This window comes from Pleuronectes platessa, chromosome 10 (assembly GCF_947347685.1).
Source record: "Pleuronectes platessa chromosome 10, fPlePla1.1, whole genome shotgun sequence".
Lineage (NCBI taxonomy): Eukaryota > Metazoa > Chordata > Actinopteri > Pleuronectiformes > Pleuronectidae > Pleuronectes > Pleuronectes platessa.
The window spans coordinates 20,216,225-20,238,740 of record NC_070635.1 but is presented as its reverse complement, the minus strand read 5'-3'; the positions used below and the strand labels follow the sequence as shown (position 1 = coordinate 20,238,740).

At 40.8% G+C, this 22,516-nt stretch overlaps 1 protein-coding gene across 1 annotated transcript in view; it reads left to right on the top strand.

Annotated features, from left to right (window-relative positions):
- The window catches only part of tsnare1 (T-SNARE Domain Containing 1), a 150,083-nt gene that overhangs the window by 25,650 nt on the left and 101,917 nt on the right, over positions 1 to 22,516 (top strand). The window contains exon 2 of the mRNA XM_053433461.1: positions 8,543 to 8,654. Coding sequence (XP_053289436.1) covers positions 8,570 to 8,654 — 85 coding nt within the window. The 5' untranslated portion in view covers positions 8,543 to 8,569. The remainder of the gene's footprint in view (positions 1 to 8,542; positions 8,655 to 22,516) is intronic.

Here is a 22,516-nt window from a genome sequence, read left to right as displayed (position 1 = left end):
ATCATAACTTAAATAGATGTTATTCGATTTTTGTTTCCAAATAATGAACTTTGAACCACTCATGTTTCTTTTATTACCTCTTTAAATCACAAGAAATCTCAAATAAATCTCATTTGATCTTTTACAGTTCTTATCTGTTTGTCTGTGCAAAGTATTAAGTACAAAGAAACTTCCATGAAATTATTAAAACGTTATATTCAACGAATATATTCATGTAACATGTGCTGATTTATCACAGCAGTGATTTCAGAAGACATTATTTCAATAGTTGAATAAATTCACAGACCACCCTTTAGATTACTAACATCCAGGCACAAAGAACCTTGTAACTGTGCACTCATCTATTGGTCAAGTGATGAGAGGTTTCCAAGAATTTAGTACAGGTTCCATGAAAGTGGAAGAGATAAAGTCGGTGACACTAATAAGAAGACATTTAATTACGTTCAGGGTAATTAGGCTGTTCTTTTTTTTTACAAATTATTTGAGTAACTGAAACTGGAAAAAGTCTGAACTCTTAATTGGATAAACTTGACGTAACATGCCCTCATCCATTTTTGCGTATAATTTCACAGCTTTCCTCAAAACAAATCAATGGTGCTCAACTATGCCAGTTTTTGTTTTCGAGTGTAATTAGAGAATAATTACAGAGCCCTCTGCAGGAAATATCCAGAAAAATACCAAAATATCACCTTCTGACTTGGAAATATTGATCGAATTAGATAATAATCTAAATCCTACAGTACAGTTTGCATAATTTTAAGCAATTGTGTAAAACAATAAATATTTGTAATGTATAGGAAGAAAAGACAAATTAACATATACCACCAGTGTAGCTCTTTGGTGTGGCTATGCACTGTCATTTTGAGGTAGCTCATTAAGATCTGCTCAGTTAATAGTGCACACCTTTACCATTGTCATTTCAAACACAGTTCTCCTGAAAGGTGTAACATTTAACAAATTTGCCAGCTAATGAGAAGAAGTCTAACGTTCTCTTCATCTCCTCTAGTCCTGTATTTGATCTTGAAGAAAAGATCTGGCCCTGTTAGCCATTAAATGATCCTTTGTGTTCTCCAGCCAGTCTCTACCTGTCTGTCTGTTGTTTGGGGTTAATGAAGAGGAGATGTGAGAGTGAAGCCAAACAGTAAAGCCGTGGGATGGGCAGTTAAACAGAAAACTGAATCTGGCTGTAAAGCTCAGTAAAGCAGAGGGTTAATTATTTTCAGAAACAGGTACATCTGCATAAGGGAACCAGACTTTGGCTAGTGTACTGGAAGGTCAACACTGCTGCTGATGCTGTCTTCATTCAAATTGAAGAAATGGGAAGAACAGGAAAAGCATCCCCCACTTTGAACAGGTTGGCGTATTAATGTGCCAAACTGAATTTTGGTCCCCTTGCTTTTCTTCGCTTTAACTGTGAGCGGTAGAGGTTTAGAAAAGACAAACTTTTCAAACTGCGGCACAGGCATCAGCCAAACAAATATTCAGGCATAGGAGCTAGCAAATCGGATCCAGTCAATGAACATGCAAACAGATATGAGTGAATAGAGAGGGGGCAGAGGAAGTCGGTGAACCTTGTACTCTTTCCCCCCCCCCTGTATACTCCCCTGTAGCATTGCATGGACAGTTAGCATGGCACGCTAGGAAGAAGGCCAGCTATGTTGTGTGTCCTGGGTGAGACACTATGTTTAGTTGTTGTTATGAGGATTGCGCCAGCACCAATCGTCGGAATCACCCACTGTCAACCATTAAAGGAACCTGATAGATGTTATTTTAACTCGTTAGCCCTGGTTTTAAAGCTCGTCATCACACCAGATAAACATACAAATATTGCCTTTGTGCTTTGTATAATAGGCACAGACATAACCATATTTATTTGATGGACAGTTACTACTAGAGCTGATGCATCTGTTGAGCTCTGGAAGTCATTCAGCCAACAGTTTGTATATCTGTAGCTCTTTTCATATAAATTAAAGATATTGTTGGTGTCAGAAATTCAAGATATCTAATTACAATTGGAATTACAAGTCAAAGGCTGTTGTAGTACTGCTTATATTATTGTTTTGCAATTATTTGCTGTGATCACTACAGAGCCAACTTGGAAAGCTGTGTGAACCAAGTCAGAATCAGGAATGTTTTCTCAACCTCCCATTCTGCCAGCATTGCATTTATGTAACTGAAGGGAACAGACAGTTTGGATTGCTAATGGTTGATAGAACTATGTGGACACGTATCACATCCAGCCTGTAGAATACCACACAAGTCGACAGTACATCTCCTGGCAGTGCCTGCTCTCAGCGGTCACTGAACCGATTCAATGGGAAACACCCACTCAGAGGCTTGAGGTTCATGGGTGACACGCATGACGCATGTCTAAACATTCTTTGCCATATAAGCCGACACACCGGTGGCATCCTGACACACACATCTCTAAAAACAGCAACCTTACCACATTTGTTTTATATTATAACACAATCCAGCGGAAAATTGCACATATACTGTATTTTGTTATTATACGGTTAGATCTTACATCATCACATCATGAAGTATAACATTTAACTGTGTGTGTGTGTGTGTTAAAAAGGATACACAATTATGCAACATCTTTTGTCCTTAAAAAGCTAATTGAAGTTGTTTTAGGGATTTGGGGCTAAAGGAATCACCAGAACATGGTAAAATAATTAAATAACAAGTATATTATTGATAACTTATATCTTGAAATAATGTTATCTGCTTAAAAAAGAAAAAATCCATATTTGTCGAACCCTGACACTCACACGCTCAGGCACAATCCTCCCTCAGGTTGGCCCTGCTTGTTTGAGATAAATGCATCATTTGTGTCCGGGGTGTAGGCTTATTTCTGCTCAGTTGCCTGCTCCGGCTAAGCTAAGCCTTGTGTTGCTGATAATGACAGCTTTGAAAGGAGTGGGGGACTGAATGAAAACCGATGGGGGTGGTGCGTAGCTGTGCATCCAGTCACTCTGCCCTGCCAGGCCAGTATTTACCATCCTTCTGTGTCCTGCAGTGTCACACAGGGGTGCACACCGCTCTGCCTTACTTCTGCTCTGTTTACTAGTGTGAGAGACGATTTTTCTCTATAAGCAAGGACTGTCTTCATTTATAAGTGGCTTTTCATCTACCAGAACAATATTTCAACACTCAGATTAGTTTTCCTTTGCACTGAAAATGCGTTGAAATATAATTATATTTTTTACATATTTATACATCTTTATTTTAAAGGATGGTTATATTTGTGTGCATGTGTGTGTTCATATGGGATGCAGTTTATATAGTTTTTCTATTTTCTATAAAAAACACGTTAGATAAAACAAATTAAAGATCACACCACCCCTTAAATGCTTTAAATGGTTTTAATATCTCATTAACACCCATTCAAATAGTCTCCCATCAGCATACCTGATAACACTTCAGAAACAGTACATATATAAAACAAAGGGCCTCCCACACATGAGAGCTAGCTCTTACTGCCACTTGATGAACATAAACCAAACATTATGAGCTGCTAAACCTGCACAGTCAATATGGTCTCTAATTAACACAGATAATTTAGCAGAGTGTTGGTGCAATATGGTCCAATAGCAGGATACCACAGGCTTACCTTCAAAGTGCAAGAATATTAGTTTAGATTACCAACAAGAATGGGATTCTCATTATCTGCCGTGACCTTTCCTGAACATACACTGGCACCTACTGGTGATACACTGATGCCACTGCCTGACAACATTGCCAGTGAAAAACTGTGCCCTGAATTCAACCTATAATGAGCACTCTCTTCCACCTAACCCATAGAAGAAATGGAGGAAAAAAACAAGCTCTTTTCGCTCACATTACATGAAGAAACAATCACCTACAACTGACTTATTGTGTTGTAGTTGCTGTTTTTAAATCCTTTTTATATCTAATATTATTGCAACAAGAAAGCAGCCCAGTCAAGCACAGCTCTCAGGCTCGACAAAGCTGAGCAAAGGTACCACAGCTTGTTTCATTCTGTGCAAAGGAGGGAAATCAGCCATACACTGTCCAAATCCACTTTTCAAATTTCTATAGAGGAGGAAATGGTTTCCACAACAGATGCATTGTTCACAAGGGTTGTTCTCACTTACTTTATGAAACACGGCTGTGTTTTGGTATCAACCAGTCAGATTTCCACCTCCCATTACCTTTTACAAGCAGGTGAGTTTGCATTATTGTCGGATTTCTATTATAATGGCAGATTTGCCATGTAGCAAGAGAGATTGCTTCTCTGCAGTGGATACAAATCTGCTCCTATTCATGCGCAAAGTGAATGAGCGGACTGTGTGACAAGCTGAGTGTATCTGCATTGTGCACCTGCCTATGTAGGCGTATATTAGTCAGCTTTCAGACCAGATTTTTGTTGGTCATTTCCTTTCTACTGCCTCAAGATAGCAATGAATCAACGTGCTTGACCACACCTGATTTAAAGACCAACATGCCCATGTGCGCTCAGATGGGAACAAGTGCATTTTCTATTCAAACAACGGCACTGGATGGAAACATGGAAACTGAGTCAGTATGAAACTAGCAAAGACAAATGTTAGACTGAGGTCAGGCTGTACTCAGTTGCAGAAAAGTCTCAGGTTAAGAATTTATTTACAATGAATGAAGGTGCAATACAAACAGGAGTGCAGGGAACAGGGTTCACTAATAACAAAGAAACAAAACCAGCAGAGTCCAGGGATCAGAGGTACAGAGCAGAGTGAGTCCAAATGGGTTCCAGGGACTTTCAGTTCAGGGGAAAGTGTGACTGGGGAGCTGGCTGAGCGTGACAGGAGCAGGGTTGTGTACGTGATCCTAAAAGACAGAGAGGACAAGGTCAGCAGGCAAAAGAGACAAGGCAAACAAAAAGTCAAGACTGGTAACAAGGGAAGAACACGAGGTCACACAACGTTCTGGCAAGGTGATCCAACCGGTCCTTATTCTGAATACTGTACATATACTGAGGATGAGATGGCTGTATATGAGATGCAGGTTCAGAGGTGGATGAACAGCAGAAGACTGAAACTGTGCACGACACACACACACACACACACACACACACACAGAAGACACACACACACACACACAGACACACATACACACACAGAGCAAGCTTGTTCCATTTTTATTTTATGTTGTTATTTCCTTTGTGATGAAGATAATGCTCACCACCACAGGATTCAGACATTTTAGTCTGCTCAAATTCATGTCCCCTTCTTCTTTTATACTCCAGTCTTGTATCCATGTGGTCCAGCCTGTTGCTCCTGGAAACACTTCAAAACCACGTATGTAACAGTTGTTTTTTCAAAATTAAAATCCGTGAACAGATTTTCCCGTGTGAAATTTGTTTCTTTTGATATTTTACCATTTTATTATTGGGAACATTTGGAGAAACAGTTGAAGACGCCATGTCCTGGGTGTCTTTCACAAATTAGTGATGTTTTACACTGAACATTCAAACAGAAGTTGTACGGTAACATCAAATACTGTGGTCGGAAAATATTTGCTTGGATCATTTCACTGTATGTTAAACTTCAGAATCCTCACAATGCTGTTGACATTTAAAATTCAGTTTGAAACATAATTTATCAGATGTATGGTTGATAATTCATAGTCTTGGGCAAACTCTGAGAACATCCCTGAGGATGATGCCACCATGTGTATGAGTATTGGCACAGCAGTGTAGCCTAGCTATCATTAACAACATATTTATATTTTATATTATTTATCTATTACGACTCAAATTACCTCAGTTTAAACTTTTAAGTGAACAAAGTGTTATTTCCATTTGCGTGTGTATAGTTGTGAATGTGCATCCATATGCAGATAGAGGCGGCATGGGTTCGCACTTCAGAGAGAAGGGAGGCACAGTCACTGGGCTTGAAATCAAGCAGAGAGAAGATTGTTTATAGACTGCCAGAAGTAATTAATCTCCCCTCTCTATGAAAATTAATTGGATTAAATGTTCTTTCGGCCCACTGAATTTGTCTCCGTGTAAAGTGTGGCCGCCGAATCTCTGGCTGTCCCTCTGTCCCACTTCGCACCCATTATGCCAATCCTATAGGCTGGATTCACTGGCTCCGCCACAACAATGGGCAGCACAGTGACTCTGTGTAATCACATTCTCCTGCTTGTCTGAATGCTTGTCTTTCACGGTAGGGAGAGAGCGCTGGCCACTTCACCACTATCACATTCTGACTTCTGTTAGAGATGCCGAGGCGCTGAGGGAGATTTGTTGACATGCGTGTCAGCTGTGTGTCTCTGGCCTCGGGTTAAACACATGTTCACATGATGAGGTGACCTTTTCAGCGGAATGTAGATAAATGTTCTGTACCCCGCTCTAATCTCCACATGCAAGTGGGTTATATGAAAAAGCCTGACTGATTCACAGGTTAGTTTCTGAATCCTTCATCTCTTGAACCAGTCTAATTTCTTTCATCTGTTAACAAACATCTACACCGAGTACATAGCAGTGCTGCTTCAGAAATACTAAGATATGTTAGATAATAAGGCCCAAACATTATTACTAATATATTAGTCACATCTGAGGTGGACTTAGTCATGCTCAAACATTTAAAATTACTAATTGTTTGGACCCCTGCAGCAGCCCTCAGAGGCTGTAATGTTCATCCTGCCACACTGCAAAGAAACAGAGATCAGTACAGGGATTATTTTCCTCCTCTTGGAGCTTTAAACAGGTTTATAGCTTGAAGGACGTTCAAGATGTTTCAAAACAAATGTATTTCCTTTCTGTTTGAGTGTCAAATCATTGGATCCATGTCACTTTCTTACCGGTATGCTGAGGAAAGGTCTGGACTCAGGACATGGTAAACTGGGAGCAGGGGAAACAGCTGGCCTGGCTCTGACCAATATTTCCTTCCAATTGTATCCTTACATATTAAAATTATTACAGCCGATTAAATTTTTTTATTTAACGCTGGATATATTTATTTTGATCATTGCAGCCATCAGTAATGTTAAATACTTGTCTGGAATATGTACACCTGTGTGTTATATGTGCTTCCATTACCTGATCCACTAATGTCACCCACAGAATTTAAGTTAACTAGTTTAGTGTCTGTTTGGAACAGGCTGTTTTCTTGGCCTGTGATGCTGCTTGCAGCTTTCTTTCTGAAACTGTAAGTCAACGAAAGTGTGGTCTGTAAAATTAATTCTCCAAGAATCTTTACAATCACTTATCCAACTTTTATTAGCAGGGTTGCCATGATTTTATCAATATGAATAGAATTAATCAAGTTTGCCGCTGACACAGTCTACAGTTTATTTTGATTAACCAATTATTACTCAAATTATTTTATGAATAACGTCATGATTATGTCAACATGAAGTGGCCGTATTACTTCCCTAGTGGGGTATATCCAGCATGCACACAGGTTAAACTCTATCCCCATGATGCTTTTTATTCCAACATGTAGTTTTACATACACTATGTACACACAATCTAGCCCCTGTTTTCCGAGGCTATGATAGGGTTCCTGCCCAGGATGTTGCTGTGATTTCAGAAAATAGAGGGAATCATCACACAGGTTGTTAACAAACTCAATAACTGGCAACATTAGCTTCAGTTTGATTAGAAGCTAAAAACCTAAAGTAAACTCAAATATTGCTAACTTCTTGTTGAACAGGAATACACACATAGTAAGTACCTAGATCAAAGTGGAACAGATAATTATGTCTCTAAACTAAAATCAATGTTTACTGCTCGCCTTTGTCTTCTCTTTCAAATGAGTGACTTTGAAAGAAAGTCACAGTGGAGTCCAATGTCATTATGACCAAGACAACTAATGGCTTGAGCTACAAAAATAAAATCCTAATTATACTGGGCTAGAGTTTTCCTTTTATCATCAATTAGAGAAGCTGCCATGCTGACACTAGCGTATTTGTTATGCGATTATACAAAATAAATGATTTCTTTGTCTGTGGTCCTCCCAGGTGAGAACATTATTATAGTGCAGAGCAGTTCCAGAGTACACATTTCCCTACAGATGACACAGAAGATTTTGTTGGTGGAATGCAGTATTTATTATGTCTTACATGCAAACAAAAGCATCGAACCACGACCATATCCCATGCTTATCACAGACCGTTTCACAGGAGACATTTTGATTTATTATAACAGGATGAGCACGACGGAAACTGCTAAAATTAACAAGGATTCTGTAAACGTCCTGTTCTCCAAAATACTAAATGTGTTCTACTGGATTCCCTTCTGGTGACTGTGGAGGCCACTGATGTTCAATTAACTCACTGTCATGTTTGTGAAACCAGTTGGAGATCAGTCATAATCACACTTTTGATCCACATGGGAATGAATAACAGAGGATCTCATCTAAAACCTCCATCCCCAGCCCTCATGTGCTAATGTCATACCTGGAGGGTGTATGGCTACATTATATGATGAAAAAAAAATGTCACCTCCTGTCAATAGTGAAAGTGATTTAATATTTAGATCGGTAGAAGAAGTGAAAATACATTTAGTTATTTAATGTTTTATTTTTTTCCCCAGGCACCTGCAACGGACACGTCAGCAACCATGTCATACGGGTCTATTGACGGAGGCTCCTTTGGTAGTCACAACCCATTTGGAGGACCCGCTAGGCAGGGCTATCAGCTAGTAGGTAATGATAAGTGTTTATTACATTACATTTCATTTAGATGACGCTTTTATCCAAAGCGACTAACAATAAATGCATTCAACCCCGAGGGTGCAGACCCAGGACGACAAGAATCAAGAAAGTACAATTTCTTCAAAATAAAGCAAAAGTGCTATAAGTTAGTGCCATTTAAGTGCTACTAAATTGTTGGTTTCCAAAAGTTGTTAGGATATATATTTTTTTTTTGTTTGTTCAAGGTATAGACGGAAGAGGTGTGTTTTTAGTTTTTCGGAGGAAGATGTGTAAACTTTCAGATGTCGATTGGGAGCTCATTCCACCATTTAGGATGTTTATTCTTCATGGTTACAGTTAAACGTAATTTATGCTTCCCTTTGATAGGTCGTACATGTATAATTTTACAACAGTTGAAAGACTATACTCAATGAAAATTGAGTAAATGTAGCTACCAGCTCAGGGATGACCTCTGTATTTCAAAACACTAATGACTTCTACACCTCATACTTACGTATTCAGAACAAACGCAAAGTGAATTTGAAACTACAACTGCTGGACTGTTTATTGAGTATTTTGCAATCAGGAAATCTTGACAGCCAAGGAAAACCCCCTCAAAGACGGGAAGATGAGCAACATTTTTATTTTTGCCATCAACCACGACTGAGATAAGCACTTTATCTGTTTTGCCCCTGCTGTGGAAGCTCAAGAAATACTGTAAACACTGGGTTCAAATCTGGGTTCATCAATTGGAGGCACACACTGGTCTGTGAATTTCGCTGCCCTCCGCAGGAACCACTTCTGGATGATTGTAACTCTCAGTGCTACTTGCGCGTGACCAGGGCCCACCTGTTAGGATCAGTGCTTGTTGATCAAGCATGTTGTTCTTCAAGCGTGTGGTAACTTAGAATCCCAGTTCTACGAGTACTATAGTATTATTCTGGGAAGTTGTAGATGCACATTGATCTTTTCGAGTGATTGATGTCAGGAGCTGCAAGTAATGTGGGATTCTGGCCAACTCAACTTTTGGTCAAGCCTTTCAAAATCTGGCTCCGTCAAACTGCCCGCTGACCTTCCACTAACAGGAGCCAACTGAAGATCCAAAACCTTGTGTAGTCATTTTCTAGACTCAACCTGTCAGAAAAGTGCTGGATATTTAACTGTCCTTAGCTTGGCTGATTATAAAGAAGCCTTAAGGATCTCTCCTTGCAGGTTGACGATATACATGCACATAATTGAGACCATCATGAACAATGAGAACCCAGGGGGAGCATGCCAATTGGTGAGGTGGAGATAATCAGAATTCTAAGGAAGGGGAGCACAGATATTCAGAATAAAAAAAAAAAAGCACAAGGACAAAGGATGGGTCCAAAATCACTCACTTGTCACTACATAGTCCACGATATAGTGAGTCTGCCATTTTGTAGTGGTATCTGAATGTTTAGTGAAATTTTAAACAACTCATTGTTTCCCATAATGCATCATGAAAAATTGTGTAAAATCCATTCTAACGGAGCAATATATACCATCATGCTTTGCTGATTTGAGCATGTTGCTAACATCAACTTCATGCCAACATTGTGTCATTGTGAAGGCTTGCATGAACTTTATAGTCGTTCTCTCACTTTGCTACTTATGATCAAGTAATCAACATCAGGTCTTCCAGTAATCACAACACATTTATTATTCATAAAGAAATTAATAATTCAAGCAATCAACACTACATGTACATGAGTAAAATTACACTTAAAATATGAAAATTTCATGTCAAATAAATGATGCACTAGACACATTTTTACAAGCGACAGTTTTCAGTTTGTAGGCCCACATTTGTATGAACCTACTATACCCTTGATTCATAATGCTTATACCTAACTGTGTATCAACTACATGTGAGTGACAGCGTTTGTATTTCTGTGTGTGTGTACTTGTACTCACAGATATGTTTGTGAAGACCATTTTAAGCATAGAACTTAAAAGAAGAATGGTCTAGGGAATGCATTATGCCAATGAGTAAACGTTCTCATAAAAATCGAAATACGTGTGCGTGCGTGTGTGTGTGAAGGGCAAAGGTTTCCTTAAGGGTTAAGCGGTGTGAAAAGCAGCTTCATTTGATTTGATCCTCTTGCTGCTTTCATTAGTCCTGTAATGGGTTAGGAGCAAGACGAGACCCCTGAGGCAAAATATGTTCCCAGCCAAACCGGCTGTGTGTGTGTTTGAGTGGGTCTGAGAGAGAGGAAGATGGACAGATGAAGAGACAAATATCGGATACAGCTCTAGATGATAAGAGGGGGAAGATGAATTTTACCTCCTCTCTTCACTCAGGAACGAGGTTTTTCTTTTTTGAATATTAAAATATAAAATATATTATTAAATAGCCAGTCAGTTTGAGTGTGTCATATCACATTCAGGCTGCGTCTGTGCACTCACCAATCTTGTGCTCTCAGATTTCTGCTCTGTTTTTTTGCAGGACTTTCTTCTTCTTTTTTTTTAAATGACCCCGTCACAACCCCTGACTAATACAGTGCATGGTACGATGGTGATCCTATACGTGATGTTCACATGGATAAGTTTATCTAATTGCTCTCACAATCCAGAATGAAGCCAAAATATTCTGGATATGAATGCTGCCATCTTGTGCTGAAGACGTCATGTGAGCCAGAGTCGGTCTCAGCTGTCAGTGATGACGTTTCAACCCATTTTCAATGATGATTGCAAATAATTCATAGATAAATAAATCTAAACCAAACTTACTGGGGGGATAATGACTTGGACATGAGTGAGTGTGATAACAATTGCCTTAAATGACAGCAACCATCTTCAAGAGAAAATTGTTACACATTTATTTTGACTTTTCAATTTGGCCCATGTCCCATTCATCAACATGGTTCATGACCTATACTGCAACAAGCCACCTGGGGGCAATCGAGACATTTTGGCTGCACTGGGAGTTGTCATGTGCATCTTTATCAGTCAACGTCACATACTGTCCTTTATGATGCTGACCATTAGGATTGTATAAATCATCTATGTGGGTACATTATTGCGGCATATTTATTTTGTTATGTCACAACACCTAAGTTATTTTATTGTATTATTGTATTATTTCCTTTTAGATGCTACTATTGATTTCTTGAAATTGAATTGGTAGAGTCATATTTCAAACATTGGGTTATTGACTCATATTAGATGTTGTACAGAGTGAGCTGATCTGGGAATTGTAGACTACAGCATTTAAGTGATTTTCGTAACAGCAGCTCTAAATGATGAAAGATATCTGGTTTCGGTCTCATGACTGGTTAAGTTGACCAGTAATCAGAGACTGGGTTAATAAAGGCTGGTTTATTCTGACCATTACTGAAAGTATCCACATACCTGTGTCAGACCGACAGATCCTAACCCATCAACCTCCAACTCATTCTTTGCTACGTCTGCTCCTATGTTTTTTTATCTTAACTTTGATTCTTAATCACTCGTTTCTGTAATATTTGCAAAATACAAAACTTACATGGAAGTCTTAATTAATTCTAAACTGTAAGATGTTATGTACACAAAGATGTTCCTTTGTGTTTAAAAGGAGGAGATACTGCAAAACAGCTGTGAATCTTTACAGCTTTCAATAACGTGCTCCATCTTAAAACTTTCTTTACTTTGGGAACCAGGATCTACCGAGAAAGATGTGAATGTCAGTATGTCGCTCAACCACTTCTGTCCACACAATATTATTAATGTTATTTTACAGGATAAATCACTGTAATCCTGTATACTTCTCATGTAGCACTCTTATCAATTTAAAGTTTAAATTTCCCCAGTTCCTTGGTATAAGATCAAATGCTCAAAATTCAACAGTGCTCCCAGTTTAATTGGTAAATGTTGACGTGCTAGCTTGCTAAACTAGGATGATCAACAATATTCCTGTTTATTGTCAGCATGACATCATTTGACTCTAGTTTCACAGATTTTTGTCATCTGAAGTCATATTGTTGTTCAAGCTAGAATGGGAAGGCTTCCCCTCGTGTAGGTGTGGGATGTTATTTCAAGTTATTCAGACAGGCTGTGTAATGAGTCTGCCTTCTATGAAAAACTTGATTAACATGTTGATTTTCATGTTTGTCAGTGAAGTAATTGCTGAGAGTGTATGCAGCAGTATGGTTTGGGCAATCACAACCTCAGGCAATTTATGAGAAAGCTCAAATTGCTGAGCAGAAAATGTAGTGCAATTCATTTCGCCAGTCCCTGCAAAATGAATGTCCTTATCTGTCTGCTTTGTACATTTCTAGCAGCATATACAAATGTGTATTCATACCAATCATGTTTGACACTCAAAGGGAGTAGTTGGCCCAAGTCATTATGCTGCCATTCATACACATCATGAAAGAAAAGGGAAGGATGAGAAAGAGTAAAACAAACATCACATTTGCTTTTTCACTCTGGACTCCAGCACACTATACCATTATGTGTTCCGATATACTTCCTTTCAATTAGACTGACAATCGGACAATCTTTCCCGGTCCCTATTCGGGGCAGACAGATGAGAGACTCAGTCACCAGAAAAGGGGGTCTTTAATCACTGTGAAGACCGGGAGCAATATGAAGGGGTATGAGTGCTGGTGGTTGGGGGGTTGGAGCAGGAGCCTGTCAGATTTGCCATTTGTTACTCGGGCTGATCTCTAGGAGAGCTCAGGAAATGATCAAAGCCCAGGTTAAGTCTCTAATAGAGCTGTCATTTAGACTAATCTCTCTCCTCTCTCCGCCGGCAAAACCTCTCAATCCTCCACCCTGCTCTGTGTCGTTTCAGGTGGCGTGTCAGCTCCAACACACTCTTGTCTCATTCAGGACGATAGGACAACATGGCTTTAATATCACCACATAATGACACGCCATATGACTACTTTTAATAAATTCCCAATTGAAAATGAACGAGGGTGCAGATGCTCACTGTTTTTCCCCGACGGTTTTAAAATAGCAGTCACATATGTCGCAGTGTGATAGTTTTACCATTAATGTTGAAACAAACTGCATTCGCTCTTTTTGTTCACTCCTAGCTGCCCAAATCCCCAAATTCCCTCCCAGCTTGAAGATAATGTTCTGAAACAACTGTGAACTGTGTTCAGACAAGAATACAATGTAACTTCTCAGAGAAGGCTGAAATGTACCATAACAACATTACAAAGGTGTAGATATTTTGTGCAGAAATCATTTGTTGGTATTTTAGTGGATTCACTGCTTAAGGGTCTGTTAAAACTGTGACAAGTAATACTGACCCAAGTGGTTGTACAATCTGTGCTACATGCATTCTTAGTCCTTAGACCCTTGAATCAGACAGAGACCCACATCAAGAGCCAGACACTTCAGAAAGACAACAGCCAAACATGTAATAGATTTCATGTATACAGAATATTAGAAATACATAGTAGTATTACAGGAAAATATGATCCAGTGAGATGTAAAGCAAATGTTAGGTGCTGCCAAGTGCCAACTGGGAAAACCTGAGGGACACAGAATCCTCTCCACCCTGATGACTTGGAAAGAGAACAAAAGGAGGACACACTACACAAATGCATAAAGGAAAAACTCAAGTAGACAATCCAGACTAAATTGAAACACAGTGGAAGAGGAGAACTGAAATACTATTCGAAAGAGAGATTGAATCTCCTGGGGGGCAAATGATCCTGATGCAAAACATCTGAAAACAAAAAGACAAGTAAGAGAATAGGTAGAGAGATGTAGCCGATAATTTGAAGTTTCCTTGTCAGCAGGGCAACATAGACTATACTATACTAGCTAAAATAGATTCATTGAGACTCTGACCGAGTGGGAGATTGACCGGATTGGTGCATTAGATAGATAGATAGATTACTTTATTCATCCCCGAAGGGAAATTAAGTCGTCATAGCAGCAGGTATATTTGAATACAATAAAATAAAAAATATTGAGGTAGAAAGAATAAAAAAACAGGAACACAAGATAAATGGGTAGATAAGGTGCAGTGGCAAGATGATGGTAATAGTACTGATGATACGATGGTAATGTTATTGTTAGACAGTATATATAGTATATAATATAACATAATATATATATTTATATATGATAGTAATTCTACCAGTATAATAGCAGTATATAGTAATGGCAGCAACAGTATATATAATAATAGTAAATATAATAATAATATGTACACATGTATAAATATTATATACAAAGAATATACAAAGAGTATGAAATGATATGATATATAGTAGAGGTATAAATATAAGTATTCGACTATACAATATATAATATAATATACTATGAGTGTAAGAATATGTAGACAGTGTGCAAAAGACAATATTATTGTATAAAATTATATATAGTATCAATATGGTTTATATTAACACATAGCGGAGTGTTTTACAGGGTACACAGTGCAAGGAGACAGGTATATTTAGTGCAGTTCTGTGATGGTGGCTCTAACAGAGGTAGCTGAGTTGTACAGTCTTATTGCAGTTGGGAGGAACGATTTTCTGTATCGTTCCTTAGAGCAGCGGGGTTGAATGAGTCTGAGGCTGAAGCTGCTCCTTAGCTTGTCCAGTGTTTTGTGGAGGGGGTGAGAGGGATTGTCCATGATTGCCAGCAGTTTTGCTAGCATCCTGTCCTCCATCACCTCCTCCAGGGTGACAAGCTTAGAGCCAACCACAGACTCTGCCTTCCTAATGAGTTTTTTCAGTCTGTTGGCGTCCTTAGCCTTGATGCCCGTACCCCAGGACACCACAGCAAAGAAGATGGTGCTCGCCACAACAGACTTATAAAACATCTGCAGCATCTTGTTGCAGACATTGAAGGACCTGAGCCTCCTCAGGGAGTAAAGCCGGCTCAGGCCCTTCTTGTAGACGGCCTCTTCGTTGGTGGACCAGTCCAGTTTATTGTCCAGTGTGACACCCAGGTACTTGTAAGCAGGGACCACCTCCACATCCACATCCGTCCCACCGATGCAGACAGGAGAGGGCAGGGGCTTGTTCCTCCTGAAGTCCACCACCATCTCCCTCGTCTTCACGTTGAGCTGCATGCGGTTCTCCCCACACCACTTCACAAAGCGGTCAACCAGGTCCCTGTACTCAGCCTCCCTCCCGCCCTCAACACACCCCACAATGGCCGTGTCATCAGAGAACTTCTGCAGATGACGCGTCTCAGTGCAGTGCTTAAAGTCAGCAGTGTATATGGTGAAGAGGAAGGGGGACAGCACAGTTCCCTGGGGGGCCCCGATGTTACTGATCAGACGATCAGAAACACAGTTCTGTAATCTCACAAACTGCGGTCTGCCCGTCAGATAGTCATCGACCCAGTTGATGAGGGGAGCACTCACCTGCGTGCCCTCCAGTTTGGCCTTCAGCAGTCTGGGCTGGATGGTGTTGAAGGCGCTGGAGAAGTCGAAAAACATGATCCGGACTGAGGTGTTGGGTCTGTCCAGGGAGGAGTAAGCCTTCTGCAGCAGGTAGATGATTGCATCATCAATCCCAACACGGGGCTGATACACAAACTGCAGGGGGTCTTGTGATGGGCACACCAGCGGTCTGAGGTGGGCCAGGACCAGTCTTTCCATGACCTTCATGATGTGAGAGGTCAGTGCCACCGGCCTGTAGTCCTCCAGTGCAGCAGGACGTCCTTTTTTGGGCACTGGGACCAGGCAGGATGTTTTCCAGAGCACTGGCACTCTCTGAAGGTGTAGGCTCAGGTTGAAGAGGTGCTGGAGAACTCCACAGAGCTGGCTGGAACATGCCTTCAGCACACGAGGGCTGATGCGGTCCGGTCCCGCAGCTTTCCTCGGTTTGAGCCTCTCCAGCTCTCTCCTCACCTGGCTGGCTGTGATGTGGAGTCCAGGCTGGGGGGTGGAGGGTGTCAGTGGTGGGTTTGAGGGTGGAGGTGATGAGGCTGGTGCAGAGATGTGTGTGTTGCAGGAGGTGGTGGGGGGCTGTGGGAGATGTGAGGATGTCCTGTGGGTGGGAGGTGTGAAAAGGTCTGTGGTGAAAGCCAGCGGGGGGGTGGGGGGTTGTTGCTCAGAGAAGCTGTAGAGGCAGTCGTAGAGGCAGTGGAGGGTCCGTTGGGGCCGGGGGGGTTGGAGTTGAACCTATTGAAGAACGTGTTCAGCTCGTTCACACGTTGTCCATTCCCAGCTGCTCCCCCATCTCTCCTTGGTTAAAGGGAGCTGGGTTAAAAGACAGAGTTTAAAATTCTATTTTCCGTCGACCCTCACCAATGGTCGTGAGCTTTGTGTAGTTGCCGAAAAAAATTAGTTGGCAGATCAAAGAAGCCAAAATGAGTTACTTCTGAAAAGTGACTAAGTTGGGACCATGGAAATCTAGAGGGACCTTGGAGTAGAGCTACTGCTCCTTCGGGGTCAAAAGGAGACAGTTGAGGTGGTTCAGACATCTGATTTGAATGCCTCCTTGGTGCCTTTCTTTAGAAGAACACTCAACTGGTAGGAGACCACTTGATATGGGATCAAAACTTGCTGCAGGGATTATATATCTTAGTTGGCCTGGGAGTGCCTCAGGATCCCCGCTGGAGCTGGGAAATATTAAGGAGACGGACATTTAGAATATCTGGCTTCGCCTGCTGCCACTATGACCTGACCCAAGATAAGTGGAAAACAATGAGGGATGGGCCTTTGCAGAGTCAGCAGTCTGAATATCAGGAGGGGAGATATTTCTGAGGACATAATAGGCAGAGGCCCAGCAGCTTGATGTGTGCTTCTTAACTTTTGGGAAAGATAGCAGCCCTGTATTCTGAGAGTGAATAGCATGGTAAGGAAAATAAAGTGTCAGTAGAACAGAAATGTGTGAATGAGAAGGCCCATTTATGATTTATATATCTTAAGAAACACTTTACAGTCTGATGTCTGAAGCAACTGGCAAATTCTTTCTGCAGCATTTGAAACCATTTGAGGCCTTTTAGTCGGAGCTCAAGACAGACTGAAAACAAACTAATACTTATCTAGACTGTATGACTCAAATGTATGTAGTCGAGTCTCAGAATTTGAACTGATAGAAAAGATTTTTGGCATCATTTTTTTAAATCACACAACTGAGCTGGACAAACCACCAGCATACCACTTTGAGCAAAGATCTAGGAGCTGGGAATTGTGTAACATCAAATTTCCATCTCAGTGACAGATTCAGGATTCATTCAGTACTTTAGAAAGTGCAGGGGAGTGACAGGCACTGGAGGCAGACTGAAAGGATTTGCAAATGTTAATATTAGACATGTGGACTGAAAGCTGCTGAGACGCGACTATTTCCAGTATTTGTGGCAACAATTAAATGTGAGAGAATGATCGATGATTGGAAAGACAAAAAAAAAAGGTTGTTTTTCAAATAGTGGGATAAGGTGCCAATTTTTTTTCTGTTGAGCTAATCAATTCATCCAACCAATGAATCACTAGCTCCAGTTGTCATTTCGACGCTTAGTTCCTTTTGTGGGCAGTCATAGTAATTGTTGTCCTTGCTTGACAGCAGCAGCTCATCCCTCCCACACTATCACCGTTTAAAGAGGCCCACCTGGTTCCCTGCTGCCGACAGCAGATTGCTGGATGCCGGACCTGACCCATGGATGTGTCCACATGGTTAGTTCCCTTTGATGAGCCCTCTGGAGACACAGCCCTGCTTATTAAGCCCGAATGAAGCAGGAGCGAACTGGATGTGACAGAGCTGTGATGAGTATTTGCTCCTCCAGCTCAATGCACTGCTGATGGGCAGTAAGTGGCCAAAGTGAGCCATGTGTTAGAAAGCCACGCATTGGATTAATGGACCAACTGTGACGCCGATGATCTTAAGCCCAGCCCTCTGTGACCCTGTATCCTCACATGGGGTCTTTTGTTGATTTTGGCTATGCTGTCTCCATGTGCTGAGTAGCTTTCAAGCTACGCATACGAGTCGGCGGTGCCATCATCTATGGTGCTTTGTGAACCGTGGTGTTTCTGACCGTGGAATAGTTTTCAGATCTGCTGTTACACATCATAGATTGTGGATTAAGACATGTTCTTAGGCAGTATATATATATATACGAGCAGATGTGATGCAATAGATGCCACTGAGTTGAGTACTGTTGTATACTCTGAGTACAGTACAATGCAAAACCCAAAATTAACTTTAATATGTGTCGTTATCAGACAGGTTGGCTTTAGCATTTCAGAAATTTAAGATTTTTTTTCATGACTTACTAGGAACTTTTTCCTAATCAGTCATTTGTTTCCCGCAATCTATCTGAGCTTTTTATCTGACTATGGTCATCCTGTTATGGTCCCAGTTTACCATCTTCTAATGGCTGCTTTCAGCAGGACAATGCTCCATGTCACAAAGCAAAAGTCTTAACTTGGTTTCATGAGACAGTAACTTCAGAGACCTTCCCAGTCACTAGATGTGAATCTAAAGTATGTGGCCATTATTGTAGTAAAAACTATAGACAAATATTAGTCTCAATCCATGTGTCTGTAATCAGATTTTTGAATGTGTAAAATGATCTCAAATTGTGTAATGAGATTTTTGAATGTGTACAGGGAATGAATCCAATTAAACAGAAGTGGTAGAAGAGGACATGGTGTCTGCCTAGGAATTATGACATTTTAAAGTAATAGTCTGTTTCCTACTTTTATTTTGGACTTTGCCATATTTTGAATATTCATAAAATGTATTAAAGATTAATACATAAATAATATAAATAGGTAAGTGAAAATGAATACATACAGTTGTAATTATTTGGCTGATTTAATGGAAAGCTGATGATCAGTTGAATTGGTAGGTCAAACTGGACGTCAAATTTGCTTTTCAGTTACTCTTGTTAAGCTCTTGTTGTTGTGTAACAAGAATGGAGGAAGGTCACAAATTGCAGCAGTTGAAGTATTTCTTTTTCATAGAAAACCAACTTCAAGTAAACATGGTAATCAGTTCTGTCAGTGATGTCTGAAGTGTTGGGGTATACCAGGGGTGTCCAAACTTTTTATCCCGAGGGCCACATGTAGAAAAAAATACTAAGGTCCGGGCCACTCACGGCGCCACGCCCACCTGCCCTGGAGTGGACTGTTAACTGTTAACTGTTGGGGGGGGGGGGGGGGGGGGGGAAGCTGCGTTCCGAGGGACAGCTGCAATACAGTGGGCCATAGTCCATCACATTACCTTTCATTTAGCTGACGCTTTTATCCAAAGCAACTAATAAGTGCATTCAAGGGTACAAACCCAGGACAACAAGAATCAAGAAAGTATGGAATCTTCAAAAATAGAACTAAACTACAAAGTGCTATAATTAAGTGCTACTAAATTGTTAGTTTAAAAATTAAAAAAAAGGAGGCGGGCCAATTTAAAATGGATGGCGGGCCGCAGATGGCCCACGGGCCGTAGTTTGGACACCCCTGGGGTATACCAATTAGAATCAAGTAAATGCCATATCTATGTGGTTGTAGACCTGGGCAGAGAGAGGGGAGAGCCCAGTCTGTAGCCTTCTTAAATACAGGTCAGCACAGGTGTGCCTCACACTACTCCGAGTCAGTTACGCGCGGGGGGACTCTTTTTCATTTATGGTTCTCCGAAAGCTGTCGGTGCTGAAAACAATTCACCGCCAGAACAGCAGGTGGCGCAGCTGACGAGCTTAGAGAAGCCTACCTCATGAGTTACATATGCAGAAGAAGTCGTTGATTGTTTGTTTACCTCCTCCCGGCTTCCCTCACACACAGTGAACGATAGTAACAAAGGCTGTTGATGACGCAACAGTTTTTGCAGAAATAAAGTGACACCAAGCAGGTCAAAATGCTTATGTTATCGTTTCTTAGCGCAGCGGTTCCCCAGTCTTGTTTCCGAACTGCGTTGCTACACAGAGGTAGCTAGCTTCCCCTCCAGCTTCCACACACAGTCAGCAGGGACTCCCGATACTAACTACTACCAAGTGTTTGCTTCTATCCTGACGGTGAAACAGTGTCATGATAGCCGTGGAATTAAAGTCGTGACAGCAGGTTTTTGCGCTGAGGAGCCGAGGTGCCCGGAGAGGGCGTTCAACGGCGGAGAAGGCGTTCCCATGTGTCCGTCAAAACAGAGTAGCATATATCGGCCTTAAGGTCTGACGCCGCCTACAGGAACCTGAAACACACAAACGAGCACAACACAAAGCAGGACCAGGGGCGTTTCTAGGATTGAAAGAAAGGGGGGGGCTTAGCCCCTAAGGACGTTGAATGTTTGCGCGCGCAGCGCACGCCAATTTTTTTTTTGGGGCTCATTTGGGGCTGCGGATATCCATTGTTTCAGACAGTTCATAGATTGGTTCAATCAGAAAGAGTGTGATTTTTCTCTGTATCTTTGCTTGCATTCATTCAGTATAAGATAACAGAAGAGACAGAATTTCAGGGTCATTGTGAAATTTGACAACAAATATGAACTTTTCTCAAATAGAGTGAAATAATTTTCCTGCTTGTAAAGGAAAAACGGATATACTAGTTTTCATATCCGCTTCACTCCCAAATCTTAAAGGGACCACACACAATGGATGGAGACTGGACCTGCCAGTGTCAACTTCTGAGTTGTTTATTTGTTATATTATGAGCAGAAGGGAATAATAGGCACTGATATTGTTTTAAAATACTAGAGATAGATATCTAGTAATCCTGCTGTCTTGATGAGAGACGTTACTTGGCAGAGTGAGAAAGCCAGCGCAGCAGCGATGCAGACTCCCAAAGATCCTAGTGCCCGGTTCTTTTATTGTTAAGCATGATGAGAGGCTATTGGATTGTACTTTGAAGGGGGAGAAAACATACATACCAGGAACGCACTCACATATGTAGCATGTTAGTTATAAATAACTTGTCCATGTGTAAAACAATAGTTTAATTAAAAAAAAAATTAAAAAATCCCAGTAATTATTTGGGGGGGCTGAAGAACATTTTAGGGAGGCTTCAGCCCCTCTAAAACAGGCCTAACGACGCCCCTGAGCAGGACAACTCCAGGCTTGTGACAACCTCTAAACCCTGTTAGCAAAAGCATATCTTAGCTGTCCTTACCACCACAAACATGAATGTAGTTGCGGCTAAAAGGCTAAACAATAGCTTTATGTGATAATAGGGGACGGACCTACTCCCTAATTAAAGTAAGTTAAGACCAAAAAGATTATAAATGCATATTTCACTGTGAATGTGGCTGTAAAGAATGTTAAACCACTGTCTGATGCGTCTGGGCTGCTGACGTTAAAGAATTTTAAACATCCAATGTATTTGTATCTTCTGCAGAGGAGTTTTTCTCTCATTAAACCGCTCATAATAGCTTCATTTGTCTTGCATGTAGCTCTAATTGTTTTGTGGAAAGGTCATGTTTTGTATTAAATTCTGCACTCAACAATTTGTTATTTTTAGATTCCCACAGTTAGTATGAAGGATCATGGAAGTAATTACAGTGGCCTGACAGCATCCAGAAAAAGAAAAAACGTGCTGCAACTGAAAAAAATATTTCCCTTTCTGTATATGATGCTGTTAACTGAGGCGTCCGTGGCTCAGGCGGTATAGCAGCTTGTCCACTCATTGGCAGGACGGTGGTTCGATCCCTGGTTAATCTGGTCAACATGTGTTCATAGCATTAGCGATTTATGAAGGGGTGAGTGTGACCTCTTTGTAAATTGCTTTGAGTGGTCATAGAGAAAAGGGGTGTAGATGGTTTTCTTCCGTTATGGTCTCAATATGCATTACTGGGAAACAATAAAAACGTTTTGTCAGCTCAGACAGAATCACATGTGATGCCTTTCTCATAATGTTCAAGGAAATAGATCAGTTTGGTGTTTGTTATCTTTGCTAACACAAGTACTGTGTCTCCCACTGAGCAGTGGAATGAGACTAACTTATGAGGAGGCCTTCACTAATGGAACTGAAAGGC